Source organism: Lampris incognitus, chromosome 2, assembly GCF_029633865.1.
Source record: "Lampris incognitus isolate fLamInc1 chromosome 2, fLamInc1.hap2, whole genome shotgun sequence".
In the NCBI taxonomy this organism is placed as follows: domain Eukaryota; kingdom Metazoa; phylum Chordata; class Actinopteri; order Lampriformes; family Lampridae; genus Lampris; species Lampris incognitus.
Window position 1 is genome coordinate 9,335,043 of NC_079212.1, and position 26,119 is coordinate 9,361,161.

Consider the following 26,119-nt stretch of genomic DNA (forward strand, 5'->3'; position numbering starts at 1 on the left):
GCAAAACTGTTTTCATTTTATTACCAAATATTTCTTAGCAATCACAAATCACCTTCCATTTTTATGTCAGGGTCAAACATATAGACCTCTTTTATGCTTTTTCACCCATCAGGGTAAACCCAAGCCCGTGGTGTCCTGGCTTAAGGATGGCCAGCCTCTGGATATGAAAAAGGTGAACATTAGAAACAGCAACAGCGACAGCATCCTCTTCATCCGCGCCACCGACAGGGAAGACTCCGGTGTCTATGAAATGGCCGTTAAGGTTGACAGCTTTGAGGACAAGGCCACCATCACCTTACAGGTGGTGGGTAAGTCACTGCTGCACATTGGTACACACATACAAACACACACACACATTCAAAATTAAATACAAAATTTTATTCAGCTGTAAGTGTGTGTGTTGTACACATATATCAAGAACACAAGCCTTATTTTCTGTTTTTTAAAACGTGGGTCTATAGAATCAGAAACACTTTATTTGTCATTTCATTTCGTGTACTTGCTTAGATGAAATGAAACGAAATGCCATTTCCCCCAGCCCACAGCAGTGCAGCACAAAGACAAAAACACATTTCCAAAAGCTACAAGAACACACATAGCCAAACTAACACATATATCCAAACTAAACAAAAAAAATCATTCTCTAAGGGAACAAACACCAGCCAGGATGACTGTCAGAACTGCTGGTCGACATGGGCTAGCAGTTAGCTTAGCCTGCCCCGCTTCCGCGTCCTGTCAGACCACGCTCGGTGTTTCCTCTTCGGGTACAGCTCCAAGCAGGGGCCGTGGTCCTTGGGCCTACAGGATGCAGCAGACCGGGCTCCCCGAGCCGAACCAACGCCAGCTCTCCCAGCCAGACACTCTCGACACAACTCCCCGCACTCCGCACGACGACATCAAAACACCACAGTCAACGCCAGGTGAGGCCGCCGCTAGACCACAATCGGTGTTATTGGAACTACCAGTCTGCATGGGCTAGCAGTTAGCTTAGCCTGCCCCGCTTCCGTGACCTGTCAGATCGCCCTTGATGTTACCTCTTCGGGGGCAGCTCCGGGCAAGGGTATGGTCCCTGGGCCCACAGGACGAGCAGATCAGGCTCCCCCCAGCCGAACCAATGCCAGCTCTCCCAGCCAGACAACCTCGACACACCTCCCCACACCACACGATGACACCAAAAACACCACATTCAATGCCAGGTAAGGCCGCCACCAGACTGCCCTCGGTCTTATCAGAACTGCCGGTCTGCATGGGCTAGCAGTTAGCTTTTCCTGCCCTGCTTCCGTGTCCTGTCGGACCGCCCTTGGTGTTACCTCTTCAGGCGCAGCTCCAGGCAAGGCTATGGTCCCTGGGCCCACAGGACGCAGCAGACCAAACTCTCCCAGCCATCAATCAAAGACAAAACTTAGATGTGGACAAAGACACTGCATGGACGGTACTGGGTAAGGCCGCTGCAAACGTAAATTCATGCCGCTATCGTCCCACACCAGAAGCGGTGTCTTATCATATATGAAAACTTGTGTAGTGACTTTGGGGAGCAACCACAGGAACTGCCGCAGCCGGGACGCAAACCCGTATCTCCCGCATCAGCGGGAGACATCGCTAACCGCTCGACTAAAGGGTCCGACTCGTTAGCTAAAGGCTACCGTGTCTACTTATCCATGCACGTTACACTACCCCCCTCCTTCGGGAAGCACGTCTGCGCGCATCCCACTTCTGACACCAATGCAGCGAATTTAGGGGGGCAGTCCAGAAACCGTCGCCACAGCCGGGACGCGAACCCATATCTCCCGCACCGTGGGTGACAACGTTAACCGGTCGACTAAAGGGTCCGACCCGTTAGCCAAAGGCTACCGTGTCTACTTATCCATGCATGTTACATTTCGTTTCATAGTTTTTGACATTGCACATATCAGTTACTCACTGGCTTAATTTTGTAGATTTTGGACACGGGACCACCACTGGTCTCAGTTTAACAACAGTGTCTTGAAATAAGCATTAAGAGACTTAAAACAAGATAAAATACTTTGACAAGATCGTCTTTTTTTGCAATGAAGTAAACTGATACCACAAGGAATCCTCAGACATGGACCACCCAGCATATGTGGACACACCCATGTCCATACAAACAACATAATTATGTCAAGTGGTGGATTTTCACGTGAAGGTTGTTTTGTTTTTCGTCAACACAGACCTGCCCGGTCCACCTGCAGGCATGAAACTGGTGGACACCTGGGGCTTTAACACCGCCCTGGAGTGGAACCCCCCCAAAGACAACGGCAACACGGAGATCACTGGGTACACTGTCCAGAAGGCTGACAGGAAGACTGGGGTGAGATACACATGTATGCACACACACACACACATATAGACATGCGCACGCACACACACACACATTTTATCATTTCATTTCCCCCAGCCCACAGCAGTGCAACACAAAAACAAAAACACCTCTCCGAAAACTACAAGAACACACATACTAATTAACACATACAGTGCATCCGGAAAGTATTCACACCCCTTCACTTTCCCCACATTTTGTTATGTTACAGCCTTATTCCAAAATGGACTAAATTCCTTTTTTTCCTCATCAATCTACACACAATACCCCATAATGACAAAGTGAAAAAGGTTTTGTAGAAATGTTTGCAAATTTATTAAAAATAAAAAACTGAAATATTGCATGTACATAGTAAGTATTCACACCCTTTGCTATGACACTCAAAATTGAGCTTAGGTTCATCCTGTTCCCACTGATCATCCTTGAGATGTTTCTACATCTTGATTGGAGTCCACCTGTAGTAAATTCAATTGATCGGACATGATTTGGAAAGGCACACACCTGTCTATATAAGGTCCCACTGTTGACAGTGCATGTCAGAGCAGAAACCAAGTCATGAAGTCAAAGGAATTGTCTGTGGACCTCCGAGACAGGATTGTATCGAGGCACAGATCTGGGGAAGGGTACAAAAAAATTTCTACAGCTTTGAAGGTCCCGAAGAGCACAGTGGTCTCCATCATTCCTAAATGGAAGACGTTTGGATCCACCAGGACTCTTCCTAGAGCTGGCCGCCCAGCCAAACTGAGCAATCGCGGCAGAAGGGCCTTGGTCAGGGAGGTGACCAAGAACCCGATGGTCACTGACAGAGCTCCAGCGTTCCTCCGTGAAGATGGGAGAACCTTCCAGAAGGACAATCATCTCTGCAGCACTCCACCAATAAGGCCTTTGTGGTAGAGTGGCCAGACGGAACCCTCTGCTCAGTAAAAGGCACATGACAGCCCGCTTGAAGTTTGCCAGAAAGCACCTAAAGGACTCTCAGACCATGAGAAACAAGATCTCTGGTCTGATGAAACCAAGACTGAACTCTTTGTCCTGAATGCCAAACGTCACGTCTGGAGGAAACCAGGCACCTCTCCTCACCTTGCTAATACCATCCGTACAGTGAAGCATGGTGGTGGCAGCATCATGCTGTGGGGATGTTTTTCAGCGGCAGGAACTGGGAGACTAGTCAGGATCGAGGGAAAGATGAATGGAGCAAAGTACAGAGAGATCCTTGATGAAAACCTGCTCCAGAGTGCTCAGAACCTGAGACTGGGGCGAAGGTTTACCTTTCAACACAACAACGACCCTAAGCACACAGCCAAGACAACGAAGGAGTGGCTTCGGGACGATTCTGTGAAGGTCCTTGAGTGGCCCAGCCAGAGCCCAGACTTGAACCCCATTGAACATCTCAGGAAAGACCTGAAAATAGCTGTGCAGCGACGCTCCCCATCTAACCTTACAGAGCTCGAGAGGATCTGCAGAGAAGAATGGGAGAAATACCCCAAATATAGGTATGCCAAGCTTGTAGCTTCATACCCAAGAAGACTTGAGGCTGTAATCGCTGCCAAGGGTGCCTCAACCAAGTACTGAGTAAAGGGTGTGAATACTTATGTACATGCAATATTTCAGTTTTTTATTTTTAATATATTTGCAAAAATTTCTACAAAACCTTTTTTGCTTTGTCATTATGGGGTATTGTATGTAGATTGATGAGGGAAAAAAAGGAATTTAATCCATTTTGGAATAAGGCTGTAACATAACAAAATGTGGGGAAAGTGAAGGGGTGTGAATACTTTCCGGATGCACTGTATATCCAAACTAAACAAAAAAAATTAAAAATAAATAAAATCACTGTCCAGGGGAACAAACACCAGCCAGGATGACTTGTCGGAACTGCCGGTCTGCATGGGCTAGCAGTTAGCTTAGCCTGCTCCGCTTCCGCGTCCTGTCAGACCACCCTCGGTGCTTCTTCCTCAGGCGCAGCCCCAGGCAGGGGCTGTGGTCCTTGGGCCCAACGGATGCAGCAGACCGGGCTCCCCCAGCCAACCCCCCAACCCAAGCTCTCCCAGCCAGACACCCTCGACACACCTCCTCGAACTCCACATGACGACACCAAAAACACCACAGTCAAGGCTAGGCGAGGCCGCCGCCAGACCGCCCTCAATGTTATCGGAGCTGCCGGTCTGCATGGGCTAGAAGTTAACTTAGCCTGCTAACTTTTTTATATATCCATGTGGGGACAAGAGTTTTCAAAATGTAATTTCCTTAAACAGAAACCCTAAAATCAACCCTAACCTGAGCCTAATTCTAATGCTTAATTTCAATAGTAAACCTAGGCATAACCATAACCCCAATAGTTAGCCTAGTCCTAAAGCTAACCGCTAGCTGCAGTGTCTTGATGCATGCTCAATAATCCAGATAAGAAACTCAAAGGAAGTTGAATGAGTTCATATGGACACCATGTTTACTGAGAGAAATGTTCCATCACTCATCTAAGTGACCCCTTCAGCCTCGACTGGCTGCAGCTACCCCCATCTAGCTGCAATAGAGCCCTCCTCCTTGTGCATGGGGTCTAAAAGGTGTCCCCCCAAGCAAGGTGGTGTGAACTTGTACTATCCTTATGAGGACATTAGATCCTCACACACACACACTGGTGCAGGGAAATTGTGTATGACTAGTTAGAGATGTGTAACGTAAAATGAATGTTGAAGTTGACAGCCGAGGACAGTGCTTTGGAAGTCCATCGGCGCTGTGAGGAGTCACACACAGATGATCTTATTAATAAGTCCTCACCTGTAACAGCATCCTGCAGACCTTTAAGATGATATGTCTTACTTGCATCTGGCTGTGCTGCAGACTCAATCCCAGAGAAACCCCACGTTTGTGTCTGTTGTCATGCGTTCAATCATATTGTCGATCTACCTCAGGTCATTACATTATTTTGCTGTTTTATCTGGGGAATCGTTTTCAGCTTACTGCGATGGGAACTGCGGCTTTTTGACACCATGATGGATGGTCTCCTTCATAGCTGTGACGGGAGTCTGGCAGGGAAGGGAGAGGGAAAAACTACAGCCAGCGAGCACCGGGGGTATTTAACCAACGGTCCCAGAGCCAAGAAAACAAGATACCGACCGGCATACACACACACACACACATACACACACACACACACACACTCCTCTCTCTGGCAGTGTGGTGGTGTGAGGACTAGTGTTGCTCTCTGGGAAAAGTGGTCATCAGGGCTGTGAGCTTGTCAGGTGGTGTGAGAAAGAGTGAAAGAAGAAATGAACCAGAGAGAGGAGGAGACGTGGAAAAATAGAGAGACGACAGGATGGCTGAGAATGGAGGGGAAGTAATGAATAGAGTCAAAAGAAACATCACAGATATCCAGGTCATTAAAGAAGGGAAGTGAGAGAAGTGTTGGAGGAAGAAACTTTGCCTCAGTGAGCGTTTAATATTTTCCTTTTAAACAAAAACTAAACCAGCTTACGTTTGACTTTTATTGTACTTGCAAGAAGTAAACCTGAGAAAACCATACTGTGTATAAACTCAACTTGTACCTTTACTCTTAATTTTACTCTTGTACTCTTACTGAGTACTTCTTTGGAATGCACTTGTAGTATTTGCGTAAGCCAGCTCAACCTTTATATTTCAGTCCCGGCAATATACAAGTATTACCTTTATTTACCTTACAGGCACACCCCCGCAGAGTGAGACCGCCTCAGTAACATAGTCAGGTCAGTCTCATCTGTAGTGGTATACTTTTATACATTTTCAGATCATCAAAGTCCTTATGCATTTTATACTCAAACATACTTTAAATATACTTATACTATTTATGTTCATGAGAAGTCACCTTTGTAAAAAGAAAAAAGAAAACCAAAGCTAGCTGTACTTTGCTGAATTTATTCAGTGAGGTGATCAATTAATATCAGACAGATAATTAACATAAGTTAATTAATTAATATGAGTCCATTTATTGACTTATGATTGGTCAGATAATAGTATAATATACAAGACCACGGGCCTGCCAGGACTGCGACCGAAGAGGAAACCCCAAGGGCGGTCTGACAGGGCAGGCTAAGCTAAGTGCTAGCCCATGCAGACCGGCGGTTCCCACAGTCATCCTGGCTGGCGTTTGTTCTCTGTACAGTGGAATTTTTGGACTGTGTTGTTAACTGTGTGTGTGTGTGTTTTTTTTTTTCTGCTTTGTTCTCTCTGTTTTTGAATGTTTTTGGTGGTGTCGCTTTTGGGAAATTTGGGACGTGTGATTTTGTAGTTTGTGTCGCACTGCTGTGGGTTTGGGGGAACTGAGTTTCGTTTCTCCTGTGTACACAAGTACATGAAAAAAATGAGAATAAATTGTTCCTGATTCTGATTATAGATCTTTAGTGGAATTTAAAACACACAAATTAAAATCTTTCCATGCAAAAAAAAAACCCCAATTGTATTCTTATTATTGGGTCCTGTGATGGCCTGGCGGTCTGTCCAGGGTGTCTCCCCACCTGCTACCCAAAGACTGCTGGGATAGGCTCCAGCATCCCCGCGACCCTGAGAGCAGGATAAGCAGTTTGGATATTGGATGGATGGATGGATGTTTCATCTACTGTTACTCGTTCTCATTTTCCATCAATCAGTCATGGCCTTGTGATCGTCAAGCGAACAGGAAAAGGCCAAATTATTTCATTATAAGCACTGATCTGATAAGTACATTCCAAGTACTTTACATTCTTACATAACAGAAGATGTGGAAAAAGCACATTTTTCAAGCATACATCATATAGACGTGGTGTTCGGTTGCCAAGGTGGCAGTGGTTATCGTCCTCCAACACAATTAACAGGCATCTGAATTTTGTGTGTGTGTAGGACTGGTTCATCGTGTTGGAGCACTACCACCGGCTGAACGCCACCATCTCCAACCTCATCATGGGAAACTCGTACTCCTTCAGGGTGTTTGCTGAGAACAAAGTGGGTCTGAGTCAGCAGTGTGCCGTCACCAAGGAGGTGGCCACCATCCAGAAGACAGGTAACGCCCAGGACCAAGTCCCTCAGACCGACCGTCGTTTCATCCAAAAGAAAACTAGAACGTGTGTGAGCCTCGTGTGTGTGTGTGTGTGTGTGTGTGTGTGTGTGTGTGTGTGTGCGTGCGTGCGCGTGTGCAGGAGGATTAGAGATGTCCTTGGCACTGCTTTAAACATTAGCAACCAACTTGGCTGGAGTTCTACTGTTGGTGAAGTAAATTTAAGAGGCTCAGACAACATTAAGACAGCTAGCAGAGCAATTTTCACTCTCCCTGTTGGTGTACAAGTGTCGTGTTTGAGTAGATCCATGTGTATGGGTGTATGTGTGTATGTGTGTGTGTCTCCTTTAACACTGTTCAGTGTATTTTTCACCTCACGTTGATATTTCCTGGCACGGACTAAAAGCTGCGTGATGCGGAGTTATTTCTCTGGTGAGTTAAGACCTTGTCCCCATATGTTGCAGGTATCGTTTACAAGCCACCCGAGTACAAGGAGCATGACTTCAGCGAGGCCCCCAAGTTCACCACCAGCCTCAACGACCGCGCCACCACCGTGGGCTACACCACCAGGCTGCTGTGCTCCGTACGGGGATGCCCCAAGGTACCATCTTCATGCTAAACCTGCCCGCCATCACATACGCATGCACAAAATGAGACTAAGGAAGATGGGGAGAGGCTGAGAAACATAGATAGCACACATATACCACTAATATACACGCACATGCAAGCATGCAGACACCAAAACTCGCATACATACACACATGCACATACTATTTTTCAAGAGATTCCATCAGTGGAAGTCTTTAACCGTCTCTAAATGCTTAGAGAGTGTGACTGAACATACTGGCCAGACTTGACTCACGGATGTCACATCTCAACACATAAATATCTGGAGAAAAATATGACATCTCAGAGAGTAAAAAATACAGTTCTATAACCTAACTTGACAGTTTTTCATGACTTTCCATGACAATAATCTTTGCAGGACATTTGATCAATTTGATAATTTTCCATGTGTTTTCCATGACTGGAAAACTAGTCTATAACTTTCCAGGTTTTCCTGGTTTTCCAGGACACGTGGAAACCCTGACACATTACTCTATGTATAGACATCCCTGGTTGAAGTAAGTTCATCATACCACAAAGACCGAAGGAAACAAATGTACATTGTGACATGGCCATAACTTTCCACACAGACAAGCACACGTCATATTAACACCCACCGACACCAACCCCTTAGGTTAACATGTAGACATTCCGTTTTGCACTGTGTCAGCTATATCTCCGCTCCAGTCTTTACTGTCCACCCTCACAACAGCCTTCCTAGCATGCCTCGCTGATAGCTGCTGACAGTTTCTGTTTGGTTGATGTTCTGACCATGGTATTTAAATGGAGGCCTAACTTGGAAAACCGCGGCGTGACTCAGGTGATAATATGAGGAAAACAAAAGGTATGGCTGTCACTCTGCCAGTGACAGCCATGGCCGGAGGCATTATATTTTCGGGTTGTCCGTCCGTCCGTCCATCCGTCCATCCCATTCTCGTGAATGCAATATCTCAGGAACGGCTTGAGGAAATTTCTTCAAATTTGCCACAAATGTCCACTTGGGCAGCATGGTGGCCCAGTGGTTAGCACTGTTTCCTCACAGTAAGAAGGCCTGGGGTTCAAACCCCAGGCCATCGCAGGTCCTTTCTGTGTGGAGTTTGCATGTTCTCTCTGTGTCTGCATGGGTTTCCTCCGGGTGCTCCAGTGTCTTCCCACCATCAAAAGACATGCATGTTAGGGTTAATACTCCTGTCGGTGCCCCTGACAGAGGAATGGCAAGAAGAACTGGAGTTGGTCCCCGGGCGCTGCGCGGCGGCTGCCCACTGCTTCCGGTGGCGCGTTGGGATGCATTAAATGCAGAAGATGAATTTCCCCATGGGGATTAATAGAGTATACTTTATCTTGTCTTACTTGGAGTCAAGGAGGACTGACTAGATTTGGGTGGTTAAAGATCAAGGTCACTGTGACCTCACGTCCATCCCATTTCCATGAATGCGATATCTCAGGAATGCCTGGAGGGAATTTCATTGCATCTGGCACAAAAGTCCACCTGGACTCAAGGATGAACTGATTGGTGGTCAAAGGTCAAGGTCACTGTGACCACAGAAAAAAACGTTTTTGACCATAACTCAAGAATTCATATGCTAATTATGACAAAGTTTCACACAAATGTCTAATAGGGTAAAATGTGTTCTGATTCTGAACTTGATGATGAAGTGATGTCATTTTATATTCAAAAGGTCAAAGGTCAACTTCACTGCGACACCATAATGTTCTGCAAAAACACTTTTCTGGCCATTATTCAACGGCATAACTCGGTTTTTCAGAATAAAGGTGATGATGTGCAGAGCTGTAGCAACTACCAAAGTATAAAGTTGATCAACCACAGCATGAAGATATGGGAAAGAGGAAGCTAGGTTAAGAGGAGAGGTAATGATCAGCGAGCAGCAGTATGGTGTCATGCCCCAATAGAGCACTACAGATGCGATGTTTGCTTTGAAAGTGTTGATGGAGAAGTATGGAGAAGGCCAGAAGGAGCTACTTTGTGTCTTTGTGGATTTAGAGAAAGCATATGACAGGGTGCCGAGAGAGGAGGTTTGGTATTGTATGAGGAAGTTGGGAGTGGGAGGGAAGTATGTCAGAGTGGTGCAGGATATGTGTGAGGGCAGTGTGACAGTGGTGCAGTGTCTGGTAGGAGTGAAGGATGGGTTCAAGGTGGAGGTGGGATTACATCAAGGATTGGGTCTGAGCCCTTTCTTGTTTGCAGTGGTGATGGACAGGTTGACGGACAAGATCAGGCAGGAGTCTCCGTGGACTATGATGTTCACGGATGACATTGTGATCTGTAGTTAGAGTAGGGAGCAGGTTGAGGAGAACCTGGAGAGGTGGAGCTATGTACTGGAGAGAAGAAGAATGAAAGCCAGTAGGACCAAGACAAAATACATATGTGTGAACGAGAGGGAGGACAGCAGAATGGTGAAGATGCAAGGAGTAGTAGAGGTGGCGAAGGTGGATGACGTTAAGTACTTGGGGTCAACTGTTCAAAGTAGAGTGTCAGGAGTGATTTGACAGAAGGGTACCAGCATGATTAAAAGGGAAGGCTTACGAGATGGTAGTGAGACCAGCTATGTTATATGGTTCGGAGACAGTGGCACTGACGAAAAGACAGGAGGTGGAGCTGGAGGTAGCAGAGTTGAAGATGCTAAGATTTTCATTGGGAGTGACAAAGACGAACAGGATTAGGAACGAGTATATTAGAGGGACAGCTCAGGTTGGATGGTTTGGAGACAAAGCAAGAGAGGCGAGATTGAGATGTTTGGGCATTGTGGAGGAGAGATGCTGGGTATATTGAGAGAAGGATGCTGAAGATGGAGCTGTGAGGCAAAAGGAAAAGAGGAGGTTTATGGAAGTGGTGAGGGAGGACATGCGGGTGGTTGGCATGACAGAGGAAGACACAAGGGACAGGAAGAGACAGAAACGGATGATCCGCTGTGGTGACCCCTAACGGGAGCAGCCAAGAGAAGAAGAAGATAACTCAGGAACAGAAGGGGGGATTGTGACCATAGTTCACATTTGGTCAGATACTGAATTGGTGACACTAATCTTGGGTACCCACCTTGAAACTGTGCTGATTGTATAGATCTTCTGCGCTGCCAGGTTGAAGATGTCTGTGAAGCATCCAAGTTTTAGAATTTGTAGCTTCTTTGCAACAATATCCATATCTGAAGCATTGTCTACTGTCATGAAGACAACTTTTGTGTTCTATCAGAACAAGCTTTATTAACCAAGTGTGAACACATACAAGGAATTTTACTCCGTTTTTTGTTTCTCTCAATAAACTTACCCACTAATTGACATACAGCAGAACAAGAACAACAAAACCGAGGCAAGAGGAAAGATAACGAATAACAAGCTAGACAACAACAAAGGAAATAGTTTTCATAACACACTTGACTAGGGAGGTAGCTGAGAAAATGGATCTTCCAATGAATGGGTGCAAAGCCAGGGCTGAAATACTGAAGAGTTGATGAGCTGATTGAAAGCAGATGTTGGATGAGCTAAATCAATTTGTTCATAGAACAGCAAACCAAATCACATCATGGTCACTGTAATAGGAAGCGGTTTGCCATAATAATAATAATAATAATAATGCATTTTATTTGTGGGCGCCTTTTAGAACACTCAAGGACACCTTACAGAACACAGTTAAAAAAAACAAACCCAAACAGCATTGTATCAGACAGCATAAAATCAAAATAAAGCAGAGTAGACAACAATAAGTTAATACAACAGATTAGTATAAAATCATCATCAGCACAAAACTCAATGAAGCGTGGATCAGACTGAATATGCCAGTTTGAAAAGGTACATTTTGAGATGGGATTTGAAGGTTGAAAGAGAGTCAATGTTGCGAATGACTTGTGGGAGAGAGTTCCATAGGCGGGGGGCAGAATGACTGAAGGCTCTAGACCCCATTGTAGTCAAGCGGGCCAAAGCTGTAGTGAGTTGGAGAGCAGAAGAGGATCTGAGAGTGGGGGAGGGTATGTACATATGAAGGAGCAAGGTTATTAAGGGCCTTAAAGGTGAGAAGCAGGATCTTGAAGTCAATATGATATTTAACAGAGAACCAACGGAGTTACTGAAGAACGGCAGTGATATGATTTGTGGAAGGAGTTCTGGTATTGATACGGGCAGCTGAATTCTGGACCAATTGAAGTTTATGAAGACACTTGAGGGGAAGACCAAAGAGGATAGAATTGCAGTAGTCAATATGGGATGTAACCAGCATGTGAACGAGTATGGCTGTGCTGTTAGGTGTAAGTGATGGGCGAAGGCAATTAATATTGCGTAGGTGGAAGCATACAGACAGAGTGACATTGTTGTTGTGAGCTTCAAAAGATAATGTGTTGTCCAAGATGACACCCAGACTCTTAACCTGAGGTGATGGAGGAGCTATAGAATTGTCAGTAGTTAGAGAAAAACTATCAGGTTTAGCCAAAGTAGATTCAGTACCTACTAGGAGGACCTCGGTTTTATCTATTAAGTTTGAGGAAGTGGTATGAAAACCAGGATTTAATTTCTAGTAAGTAGTCCAAAAAGGAAGTGGGTGGAAGAGTGGAGGTAGGCTTGGTGGATAGATAAAGCTGGGTGTCATCTGCATAGCAGTGAAATTGAATGTCACATTTCCTGAAAATGTGGCCAAGAGGTAATGAGTAAATAATAAATATGAGGGGTCTCAATACAGAGAGCCCTGGGGAACACCAGTATTAACAGGAAAGGACTGTGATCTCAAATTTTTAAGTTGGACAGTTATACACATTGTCTAGTAAGGAACCACTGTTATGAGTTGGGAATTTCACATGCTGTTGAAAGCCATGTCTTTCCATTCGTTCCTGGTTGAGCTCAGTGAGGAGGTCAAGGTTAATGTCCCCAACAATTATTGATGGCTTGCCAGTTGCACTGATGAACTGTACCAAATTATTAAATGTGTTGTGGAACAGAGTCATTTAGGAGCTGCATGTTCTTTACACAGTTACAATATGAGTCCCTAAGTCTAAGTGAAGACAGCATTTTTTTCACTGGAGTCATACATGTCAATATAGTGATAACTTCCATTTCACCAAAAAATACACTTAATACCTTTGATTAAATTCCTTCAAAGTCTTCACTACAAATGTCATATGAGTCTGGACAAACATGGATGTAATCTGCAACTTGACTAGTTGGTGGAGGCATACAACTGCGAGGCGGTATTTCTAGTTTCTGGCATTTTTCTGGCAATTTATCAACATAACATTTTTACAAGGTTCGCCATTTCTGGAGCACAAATTTTCAGGACTCAAACTGATTGAAAGCTATGAAGAATAAAACAAGTCTGTTTCTGTTTTTTGTTCTTCCCAGACTGTCAGTACAGAGTTCACACGCTTCTTCGCCAAAAGTTATCAATGACTTTCCCGTAACTTTGAGGTTGATTTCCATCACCAAAAGAAACGTCTTTATGTGTCACTGAAAAGGCATGTTTTTACATTTAAGATAATCTTAAAGTCAATCTATATTTCAATTATTTTACATGAGCCACTCTACTCAACTTTTCACTTTTCATATTTTCAGTCACTTTGTCCATTTGAAGACACTGATTGTTGAAACTGCACTTGTCTGGCGTACTGTCTCAAGCTAACTAGCTAGCTGACATGAAAGCTAGCCAGCGGAGAAACATGCTAGCATACTGAGACAAACTGTTGCATGTAAAAAGACAACAGAAATTTTAAAGCCCAACCACAATTATTCCAAATGATATTACTTTTTCTTTTTAAATTGGTCAGTCAATCTTTAATAGAGTTAATGCTGCTTTAGTAAGCTTTCCATAGCTTTTCCAAAACTTTTCCAAAAATTCCACAAGTTTTCCAGGGCCCGAAAATTGGAGTTTCGAATTTACTGACTTTTCCAGGTTTTTCATGATTCTACCCTGTCTTTAAAGGTAGAACGGGTAGGATTTTTCAGTTGCAGTTTGTAAACATAACGTTTAAAGTTGGCCCCTCCCCCCGGTTCAACGTCACCAGAAGGACACGCCCCCTGACCACAGTTGCCAGAACACATCCCAATGTACAGGCCAAGTCCGCGTCGCTCTTTGTTTCCATCCTCTCCTTCAGTGCTCGCCAGCAGGTGAAAGCCAACCCCAGATTCACTCTCGGTTTGGGACGAGCTTTGTCCTCTTGGCGTTTCGCCTCGCTATATTTGTGTCTTTTTTCCGCTGTTTCTGCCATCGTCGTAGCGTCCTGTTGGATGCGTGGTTACGATCTCGATCTGGCACCTGGTCGTTACGTTTTTATAGAGTCCCGCTGCCCAAAGGTTGATGCCCAGAAACGTCCTGTACACAGCAAAATAAGAAAATACAGGTAGAGGACAGGGTCTCTGCAGATACAGACACTACAGACACCGCCACACACGTCTAGTGGGTCATAAGTGATGATTGAGAGGGATTATTTTTGTGTAAGTCTACACATTGATTTTTAGGGAAGTCCTACTCATTATACCTTTAAACCATTTGAGTACATCGTATAGCACGCAAGCTATACGATATATACATATGTCATTGCTATTAAGATGTGGTGTTGCATTGGGTCAGGCGGGAGCTTTGGTATGTCTATGTGGGCTCTCAGTGTGTCTGTCTCTGTTCTTGGCATCTGCAGCTCTGGTTAAACATATCTTTACAGTTGTCTTACTTAGCGGGTGGCTGGGTGACAGGCTTGATTATGTGTCCTCACTGCCCTTGGCTGCTCTGCCAATGAGGGAGAAGGGAATGGATCCCTGCATGCTGGTGTTAGTCGTCACATTTCAGACGAGTGCTAATGGAGGCTGGGACTGCCCGGAATACGCCTGATGGGATCCCGTGGGGCCCCGGGGCCGAACCATACAACATTACTAAAGAGGCTATAGAGACGATAGAAGGAAAGAAACATCGATAGAGGTGTAATGAACAAGTACTGGGGCAGGTGGGAGTGAAAAGGGGAAGCCTGGCGTAGAATCAGGTTTCAGAGACACCTGAGCAAGTGCTGAAAATCAGTTTGTGCGTCTGTGTGTGTTTGTCTTTCTGTAGGTGTGTTTACTGCAAACAAAAATGGTCTATCTGAACAAGTCTGATTTAAGTCATCATGATAAAAGATCTTTTTGAGTTATCTCATCTTAAAAAGAACACTTTTAGAAGTAAAATAGGCAGGGTTTTTGTTGTGGAGAACTGTTGTAGGTATTTTTGTTTTTAAATTCAAGGATTCAATTCATCAAGTTTCAGACTGCATCGAATATCCTAAAACCAATTCAGTTTAATTTGGTTTCAGATTTCTAGTCTCGTAGGTCAACAAGTTTTTCTAATTTACTCTTGGAACAAATGGGGTGGAAACACTACTTGTGTGGACCGCTGGAGGAGGCGCTGCTCCAACGGTGACGGATCCGAATAAACTGAAATGAATCTTACCCAGCTGAAATATCTTAGGGAGTTTCTTACTTTAATACAGTATTGCCCTGTGATGGCCTGGCAGCCTGTCCAGGGCGTCTCCCCGCCTGCCGCCCAGTGACTGCTGAGATAGGCTCCAGCATCCCCGTGACCCTGAGAGCAGGATATGCGGTTCGGATAATGGAATGGGAACGTTCTTTATTTTGACACTGCTTCTTTTTTTTTTTTGATGGGTGCCGATTCAGCATGCTGAGCATGGTGGATGGTACAGCGACTGAGATGCTGACTCGCCACAAGTCCAAATACATGCCCGCGTTTATAAAGAGACGTAATTTATAATATGAGCCGGAAAATACTTGCGGAGTAAGGCTCTAAGGCTTGAGATGTGGGTTTAAGTGGACGGTGAACTGGGGAACATGAGTTCTGCAGCAGCTGTATCAAAACCAGCAATCATCTTAACTGTGCATGGAACTTAAGGCATGTCTGTGTGTGTGTCTGTGTGTGTTGTGATATGTAGATATCTTCCCTTTAAGTGCCCAATTAAAACCCTGTGTGTGTGTGTGTTTGTGCAGCAAAGTGCATGCGTACGTACCTTTGTGTGAATGTGAGCTAAGTAAGTGTTTACAACGTGCTTCTGTCGCAGCACCTCCTCCGCTCTCAGATGTGTTCGGGACTCGCGGGCAGAGAGGCGCAGCATGGAGGAGGGACGGGATCAGGTTGCAAGGGAGATAAGATGGGGGGGAAAAAAGGGAGACAGAGATACGGAGGGTCGGTTGTCCACTTGTGACTAAGTGATGATGTTGTCGTATCGTAGCAGACACTATTTTTGAAACTACAGCTCTGCTATCATCATGACCATCCCCGTGAGGGCCACGCTGAGCACCAACAGACACAGAGAGAGAGAGAGAGAGAGAGAGAGAGAGAGAGAGAGAGAGAGAGAGAGAGAGAGAGAGAGAGAGAGAGAGAGAGAGAGGGAGAGAGAGAGAGAAAGAGAGGGAGAGAGAGAGGAATGAGAAAGATAATGTGGGTTTAAAGTAGAGGTGGGAGAAAACTAGATTCAGTGTAAAACTGCGACACCAAGCCATGACGATTTTAACATGGCAGCATTTTTCCTGAATCAAAAAGTTTAAAGTCCCAGGGGCGTCCGGGTGGCGTGGCGGTCTATTCCGTTGCCTACCAACACAGGGATCGCCAGTTCGAATCCCCGTGTTACCTTCGGCTTGGTCAGGCGTCCCCACAGACACAATTGGCCGTGTCTGTGGGTGGGAAGCCGGATGTGGGTATGTGTCCTGGTCGCTGCACTAGCACCTCCTCTGGTCGGTCGGGGCGCCTGTTCTGGGGGGGGGGACTGGGGGGAATAGCGTGATCCTCCCACGCGCTACGTCCCCCTGGTGAAACTCCTCACTGTCAGGTGAAAAGAAGCGACCAGCGACTCCACATGTATCGGAGGAGGCATGTGGTAGTCTGCAGCCCTCCCCGGATCAGCAGAGGGGGTGGAGCAGCGACCGGGACGGCTCAGAAAGAGTGGGGTAATTGGCCAAGTACAATTGGGGAGAAAAGGGGGGGGGGGGCTTAAAATCCCAAAAACCAGATGATGTGAAGAGGTGTGACATGAGTCCTACATGTCGGAACCAGATGGATGGAGCTCTGCGACAGCGTCTGTGACGTCACCCATCGGTTTCTGAGGAGGTGGCACTCTGGTGGAGCTGATGATGATGATGATGATGATGATGATGATGACGATGATGATGATGATGATGATAGTTCATTTGTATAACAACCTCTTAATGAGGTGCTTCAGCCGACAACAGCTGGGATGCCAAGCTCAAATAAAACAAACACACGACTTAACAGAAGCAAAGACCAAAGAATGGGGAAAAAATAAACTGTATAAAATGAAACAAAAGCACCACACTAAACTACTAAACTAGGACATAAAAAAGCCTTCTTGTAAAAACATATATATTTTGGAAGACAATTATTGCTTATAAGCTTTGGAACATAACCTTCCAAAGTCATATAACCAAAAGTTATCTCAGTACATATATATATTTATATATCTATCTATCTATCTATCTATCTATCTATCTATCTATCTATCTATCTATCTATCTATCTATCTATCTATCTATCTATCTATCTATCTATCTATCTATATATGCTGGACATGCCCAATAATAAAAAAATGAACTTATCAACTTTTTTAACTTTAAAAAGCTGTGTTTTTTACATCTGTTAAACTAACTTAAGAGATGGAAAGGTCGTTTTGAACACATAGATGTGGGTGTATTTACCTCTGATGACCCCGCCAGAGAACTGGATATGATACGATATGATACGATATGATGGGCAGACTGGGGAGGAGGAGTTGGAGCATGACATCTTGGGCTCTGAAATACATCCCTGCAGGAGTAATCCAGTAACCCGGGTCACTGAGCCAAGGACCAAAGGCCTGCAGGAGCAAATGGCTCCTAAACAGGAGGCGCAGCGTGGTGGGAAAAGGTGACGTGTGAGATTCCTGACAGGAGGTTCATGTAGACGGAGAGTCACCCAATCCCACCGCAGGGCCTTCTGCGTGTCGGGGAAAAGGCTTGTGTTGCCATTACGTCACTTTTCACAGCCTGAAATGTGCGCTCGTGTCCTGCCTGCAGAATCAGAATCAGAAACACTTTATGTGTCGTTTCATTTCATGCACTTGCGCACATGAAATGAAATGAAACATGGTTTCCCCCAGCCCACAGCAGTGCAACACAAAGACAAACACATGTCCAAAAACTACAAGAACACATATATCTAAAACTAACACATAATATATGTTAACAAAAACAAAAAAATCATTGTCCAGGAGAACGAACGCCAGCCAGGATGACTGTCGGAACTGCCGGTCTCCATTGGCTAGCAGTTAGCTTAGCCTGCCCCGCTTCCATGTCCTTTCAGACCGCCCTTAGTGGTCAGGGCTGTGATCCTTGGGCCCTCAGAATTCAGCAGACCAAGCTCCTTCAGCCGATCCAGTGCCAGCTCTCCCAGCCAGACACCTTCGACACACCCCCCTACACTCCACACGACGACACTGAAAACACAGTCAAGGCTAGGCGAGGCCGCCGCCAGACCGCCCTCGGTGTTATTGGAACTCCCGGTCTGCATGGACTAGCAGTTAGCTGCCCCGCTTCCATGTCAGACCACCCTCAGTGTTTCCTCTTCGGGCACAGCTCCAGGCAGGGCCGTGGTCCCCGGGCCCACAGGACGCAGCAGACCAAGCTCTCCCAATCGATCCAGCGCCAGCTCTCCCAGCCATCAAACGAAGACAAACTTAGACACAGACGTGGACAAAGACACTGCATGGACGGTACTCGGTAGGCCGCTGCAAACGTGAATTGGCGCTACCATCTTCCCACGCCGGAAGCAGAAGAGTACGGAGTGGCCATACTCTTCAGAGCAGCACTATGGGAGTTTGAGTTAGTTAGCCGTGGAGGCAAGCTGCCATTCATATTTACAAGAATAAACAGTGAATAAACACGGATTTAGCTGCAGACGCTGCTGCAAAACGGCAGACTGTTTGTACCATACTGAACCTCACAGCACTGAGTCTGGCCTGATGCTACACATATGTACTTAACTAAACCTTATATTGTTTAGCTTACTCTTATCTTACTCTTCTGATTTATTCATTTATTCATTCTTATTGTCTCTGTGCATTTTTGGGCATGTGAGATCATGAGTCTTCAGGGAAGGACGCCGGTAAAACAAGCTTCTTGTTGTTTTCAAACTTTATGCTATTTTAAGACATAGGACAATAAACCTGAACCTGAATGTGATTTTGCACAAGGTGCTGTTGAATAAGGAAAGTAAAGCATCTCTTTATTTCTGCATGATGTTCTCAGATCAACATGTGACCATGGTATGATTTCAGCCTAAGATAACAGACTCAGATTTTGGGTAAAATAAAATAACTAGTAGTGGATGATGTGTTTGAGTCAGTGTCCGTTAGTCAGTGAAGGAAAATTTCATGCAAAATTGGCTCATCAAATTATTAGAGCCTGCCCAGTATTTATCAGTACACTGGTCAACAATCAGTCTCCTGCACGGAGGAAGACATGCCGTAAGAAGAAAGAAAGCTAAAAAAAAAAGTGCTTTTAAAATTCCCCTAATTATGTTGTATATACAAACTACATCACCAAGAAACCTTAACGTGGATAATTATATATCTTATATATATTATAGGATCAGGGTTAGCCCAAGGTCAGCACCTTTCATTTTCAGAAATCAGGTCATGCATCATGCATCTGATTGTAACTTTCTTCATCTAACCCTCCTCTTCCTCTCCTCAGCCGAAAGTAGAATGGTTGAAGAACCAGATGATCATCGGCAATGACCCAAAGTATCGTCAGCTGTCCAACCAGGGCGTCTGCTCACTAGAGATCCGTAAACCCTGCAGCTTCGACGGCGGCATTTACACCTGCAGAGCCAAGAACGAGCAGGGAGAGGCCACCGTGTCCTGCAAGCTGGAGGTCAAACGTACGTACGAACCCAGACACGTGCACTGCAAACAGAGAGATGATCGGTGGAAAGTCTCTTAAAACCTGTGTAAACAGCAAGCGTGAGTCCCCACCTTAGAAAATCTGGGGATAAAATACCTTTTGAAATGGCGGCACAGTGGTGCAGTGGTTAGCGCGGTCGCCTCACAACAAGAAGGTCCTGGATTCCAGCCCTGGGGTTGTCCAACCTTGGGGGTCGTTTGGGGGGAGTTTGCATGTTCTCCCCGTGTCTGCGTGGGTTTCCTCCAGGGGGCTCCAGTTTCCTCCCACAGTCCAAAGACATGTAGGTCAGGTGAACTGGCCGTACTAAATTGTCCCTAGGAATGAATGGGTGTGTGTGTGTGTGTGTGTGTGTGTGTGTGTGTGTGTGTGTGTGTGTGTGTGTGTGTGTGTGTGTGTGTGTGTGTGTGTGTGTGTGTGTGTGTCGGCCCTGTGATGGCCTGGCGACCTGTCCAGGGTGTCTCCCCGCCTGCTGCCCAATGACTGCTGGAAAAGGCTCCAGCATCCCCGCGACCCTGAGAGCAGGATAAGCGGTTAAGATAAAGGATGGGTGGATGGAATACCTTTGAAATGAGCAGTATACGTAGTTACAAGGAATCTATTTATATTCAGCTGTTAAAGCTTCAATCTGCGACTTTTCTCCAGTAAGTGTTTATTTCATCCGTCTGAGAGTTGGAGGTGATGTGGTGGTGGTGGTGGACAGACAGTCAGTCTTCCAGTAGAACAGTGTTGTGATATAGTTGGATGTAGGAGGCAGAGAGAAACAGACCCGTTGACTCAGATTTTCTGGGACTACAGACAAGGTGTAGCAGGACTACAAACCAGGTGTAGCAGCCAATGTGGCTGGTGTGCCGTCAGCTCAGCAGTAATCAGTTCCCACCCTTGTAAAAATGGATCCTGGGACCAAAACTAACACAGACAGTCTGATGTATTACAAACTACATCACACTGTATGGGAACACTGTTGTACAGTCATATCGGTTGTCATGGACACATCAGCATCACATCTATAAAACAGCAGATATTACAACAGTCTAATGTTTCAGTGAACATGATTACTTCCTTGCATTTCTTCTCATTGTCAAAGTCGAGTTTGGTTTTAAATGCAGTTTCAGCTCCACGACCCCTGACGCTGCAGTCTTCACATTTCACCTGTAAACCTTGCAAACTGCACAAAGGGTTCCCCAACTGCATCCCTCCATGCACTGAAATAGAAAGGTCCATTGAAAAGAAAATTTGGTCGCACATTCAAATCATTTTGCTGCTACTCATCATCCACTTTGTTAACTAGTGTCTGTCTGTCTGTCTGCACAGCAGTCAACATAAACATGAACACTATTCGGCTCAACGTTTCCTCGCCGTCAGGAGCAGCATTGTAATCCCACTCAGCGGGAACTTACTTTGCTTTTTAATGATAGTAAAGTAAAGGGTCAGTCACAGAAGGTTGAATCAGTTCATCTGGACACAACATTTATTGACAGATACGTGTCATCACTCAGCTATGAATGATTGATTTTATGATCTCCTGTGTTGTGCCATCCTCTTGACCAGCGTCTGTTTGGTTCCCCCAATGTACAAGTCACTGCTATCCTCCTGCAGCAACTTTAAGATGCGCTATTGGAGCTGGATTTACCGCGGCTGCTGGCACCAGACTTGCCCTCCAATGGGTCCTTGTTAAAGGATTTAAAGTGTACTCATTCCAATTACAGGGCCTCGAAAGAGTCCTGTATTGTTATTTTTCGTCACTACCTCCCCGAGTCGGGAGTGAGTAATTTGTGCGCCGGCTGCCTTCCTTAGACGTGGTAGCCGTCTCTCAGGCTCCCTGTCCGGACCCGAACCCTGATTCCCCGTTACCTGTGGTTACCATGGTAGGCACAGAAAGTACCATCGAAAGTTGATAGGGCAGACATTCGAATGAGACGTCGCCGCCGCGGAGGGCAGGCGATCGGCCCGAGGTTATCTAGAGTCACCAAAGCGGTCCCCCGCAGGGGTTTTGGATCTGATAAATGCACGCATCCCCGAAGGCCAGCGCTCGTCTGCATGTATTAGCTCCACGGAGAGATAGTAAAGGGTGTTCGTTCATATCATTCATGAGGTTTTCATTCATCCATGAGATGACAACAACACAATGTGAGTTCCACAGGTGCAACGTGACAATGACAGTACGAAGGAACAAATTAGGACCAGATCTTGTCCAGACTCACGGAGGTCACATGAGCTTTTATCAAAATGTAGGTGCATCATAATACCAGCCATAGCAACAAAGCATTTAGCAAATGCTGTTTGTTGGATTTTTCTATCCAAAAGGCATCACAGCCTCAGGAATAGCGTGCCTTTTTGGCATAGATTGGCCCGGTATGAAACCATGTTAACTATTTTTACAATATTGTGACACGACTTTTCTCTTCTTTGTCCCAACAGAGGTGGTTGTTCCTGAATCTAATAAGGAGAAAGGCAAATAAGCAGTCATTCACCCAAAGGTAAGCGGCAAAGAAAAAGACATACCGTTATACTGTTCTATACCACAATATAATATTCATTTACACACGAGGGTTACTTCGCTTTTTAGCTCACAATGCTGTTTGGTGGAACAAAATCCTTCTGCCTGTGTAAAACATTCTCTACCCCACACGCCTTTACAGGAAAAGAGGACCCACGGTAAAAATACAGTTTGGAAGATAGATTATGGTATGAAGTCATGTGAACGATTGGAAATAAAGAGCTCAAGCAACAAAGATATGCCGTTTCTAATCAGGATGTCCTCATCATGGGGGATTCCATGTAAACTATGTGAAGGTGTCAGCGAAATGCCCCGGATGTCTTATGTAAACACTCTGAGGTCACGTGGGCTCAGCACACGGCCAGTAAGACTGGGAGCACTGGGGTGGCAGCTCATTACATCAGGTGTTTGTTAAAGGACACTGTAGGTCTGATTCATACTGGCTGCCTTCCCAGTCACTTTCCACCATCTGGTCTGTGGAGGCTGGTTTGGGCTTTACGTGTTTTGTCTCTCCTGTATTGAAGAGTGACACCGGTGGAGTTTGTCAGCATTGAGTCTATGTGACGTCACACATCGCTCTTCCAGCAGACTGCATGGCGCCTCCTAGTGGCGTTACAACAGACGTACAGAAACGTTCACTACTGTATCGCTGATGGACACACAGGACTCAACACTTTTATTACAGGATCTCAGTATGACACACTACCTACACGTTTGTATTTACATTACATTAACTATATTATTTGATATACATTCATAGCTGCCCCTACTCACCCCCATCCCTTATTGTGGGTTTCAGGCCTTCAGTGGGCGACAGTCAGCCCCGTCTGGGCCAACGTCACAGTCACGTTAGAGCCATTAACAGCCCATTCCCCTTTTCCCCTTTCAGTCCTCCCCTACCTCCTCCCTCCTGTCATCCATCATCCTCTCTTCCTCCCAGCCTACTTTACCCAGGCGAGCCCCACTTTTACATGTAGTAATGTGGCAGTGATAACACGAGGCACACTGCCACGCCAAATGACCGGGAAACTTGTTTCTATATTTGACATTAGTGATAAATCAACCGCAGTAAACTTCAGGTACTGGCGCTCTCTCAAGCTTTTTACATGCTGGAGGGGTTTACTCTTTCAGGGAGCATCATATTGGAGAAATATTTCGATCCTTTTTATGTTCCTTTTTTATGGCACTTGGCTCTGATCTCCATTTAGTCACAAGGTCATTTTCCTGCCAGTTAAAGGTTAAAGGTGTCGAATGCAGTTTTCTTTTTAATCAACTCTGTTTTGTTTACATTCAGGGTTTCTAACCATGTATTTCCTCCCTCATAAAACATTTGCAAAGCCTTTTTTACTGTTTTGAAAACTGGATTTTTTTGCTTTGGCTTGTGATCTTCTATTTTTGTTGATGGATATATCACATGACCACAACCCCATGCTGACTTGCATCACCAACATTTGTGGTTTTCCCCTTGTCTTGTGTATATTATGTTACGCTTCTTTGATATCTGCTTCACTTCCTCTTGTCAACACGTTTTCTTCTCCGTTGGTTTATGTCCACAGAAGTGTGCAACACGCCGTGCTGGTGGCTTGCGTGTTCATTAACCAAACATTGATTTGACTTGCTTTTGTTTGCATCTTTTCCCTCTCTCGCCCTAAAGGCCGCCGTACGCCACCGCCGGCTCCGCTTGAGTTGAGAACATTCCTGTTCATTTCAATGTCCAACCTGCGAACGTCAGCAGCCGCTAGCCTCGGGTCGACGCACACCAACTCGTCAAGCTTTGAATTCTCACAACACTGTCCTGTTTTCAGATGCAGAAGTGCCTACAAACTTAATCTTTATGGAGGAAAAAAGAGGATTTTCCGGTTTTGCAGTGCAGTGCTGAAATCAGCAACTTTTATATTTGAAGGGCGTCAGCTGGCACTTCCTGTTTGTGCTACCGAAGCTACTCGACTCGCGTCACTGCAATCTCAGCTCTGTTTCTGTGGCAGTGTGTGCCAGCTTTAAAGCTGAAATCTGTGATTTTTCTCCCATAATAAATGTTTATGTTCTCCATGTGTATGGTGGAGTCGGGCTCCATAACACCATCAGTCATCTTCACCGTGGTTGGAGACACTCTGCAGTGTCCGTATACCGCTGTTGAGGTGTTTTGACCGGGTAGAATGAACACTGGTGCAGCAGAAACACTTACGTGTTGGAAACAAGACTGAGACATGATGCTGATGTGTCCATGACAACCAGTATGACTGTACAACAGTGTTCCCATATAGTGTGATGTAGTTTGTAATACACCAGATTGTCTGTGTTAGCTTTGGTCCCAGGATCCATACACCTGGTTTGTAGTCCTGCTACACCTTGTCTGTAGTCCTAGAAAATCAGAATCAACAGGTCTGTTTCTCTCTGCCTCCTACATCCTACTATATCACAACACTGTTCTATTGGACGACTGACTGTCTGTCTAACACCACCACCACATCACCTCTACCTTTCACGTGGAGACAATGAACACGTATGCAGCTTTAACTCTATCATGTGAAGCAGGACTAGCTGCAGGTCAGACCAGGTTGCTGAGTGGGTGCCTGCTCTGGCTCATGAGCTGGGTTGCCCTCTCGCCTCATTAGTTTCCTGTCACTCTTCACCGGCATGTGACCGGGAGTGAGACGGGTCCAGCGCTGGTCCCAGAAGACACAGCCATACATGGGAGAGCTCCTCGGGGGGGTCGTCGGGGTGGTGGAAGTAGGGGTGGGGGTGTCGAAGTGATGTGGTGATGTCATTGAGACCCTCAATTGCTTCTAAAAATGACTCCATATAATCCCCCACATGGCCAAACTCTTCACATTTCCATGAGTCAACAGGCAGAGAAACCTCGCTGGAATGAGGGGGAGGATGAGCTAAGACAGCAGAAAGTGGGCCACCAGAAGACCCCTGCTGGGACACACACACACTCTCGCTGTCTCTCTCTCTCTCTCTCTCTCTCTCTCTCTCTCTCTCTCTCTCTCTCTCTCACTCTCTCTCTCACTCTCTCTCTCTCTCTCACTCTCTCTCTGATAGTCAAACATCAGAAATTTGTTCCTGATTGAAGTAAAATGTCATCCCGGATGATCCGCTGTGGCGACCCCTAATGGGAGCAGCCGGAAGTAGTTGGAGTAGATTGAAGTAAAATGTCAACAACCAATCTAATGCCTCCTTGTTTAAACCCGGTTCTCTTTCCTTAGTGCCTTAAAAGGACCAGCAGGAGAAAAGGTCTTGTGCTTCGAGCTGAGTGTGCATGTATGTGTGTGCGTTTCAGTTTGTGTGTGTGTGTGTTTCTGTCTGTGTTTTTGTGTCTGCATGTGTACCCCTGCATCTCTGAAGTTTTGCCTGTCTTTTCTCTCTTATTTTTTTCTTCTTCAGTGTTTGGGGAACTGAGAGAGAACGAGGCGACTGGCGGTGCAGCAGTGTGTACATGAAGTCCTGTTGGACGGAGCATCACCCACCCCCCCCCCAACCCTGCCCCTTCCCAAAGCCCCCTCCCCCTCCGATCACCACCACCCAAAACTCACCTTGCCCTGCAGTACAAACACACTGTATTTTTTTATGTGTTGTCTTTCTAGGTGTTAGTAACGTGTATTGAGGGTGAAACGTGACTTTTTTCTCTGCCTTTGTCCACTTGCTGATTGTTAAATATGTGCACTGCTCAATAAAAAACACAAAAACATGAACACGGCACACTGATGATGACTATATGAACATGTATTAAAAATGTAATTTTGGA

General features: G+C 45.6%; 1 protein-coding gene across 1 annotated transcript in view; it reads left to right on the plus strand.

The window, feature by feature from the left end:
- mybpha (myosin binding protein Ha) overlaps positions 1–26,119 on the plus strand; it is a 48,101-nt gene extending 21,982 nt beyond the window's left edge. The window contains exons 7-13 of the mRNA XM_056275161.1: positions 113–308; positions 2,190–2,329; positions 7,187–7,346; positions 7,805–7,941; positions 19,665–19,851; positions 22,293–22,351; positions 25,759–26,119. Coding sequence (XP_056131136.1) covers positions 113–308; positions 2,190–2,329; positions 7,187–7,346; positions 7,805–7,941; positions 19,665–19,851; positions 22,293–22,333 — 861 coding nt within the window. The 3' untranslated portion in view covers positions 22,334–22,351; positions 25,759–26,119. The remainder of the gene's footprint in view (positions 1–112; positions 309–2,189; positions 2,330–7,186; positions 7,347–7,804; positions 7,942–19,664; positions 19,852–22,292; positions 22,352–25,758) is intronic.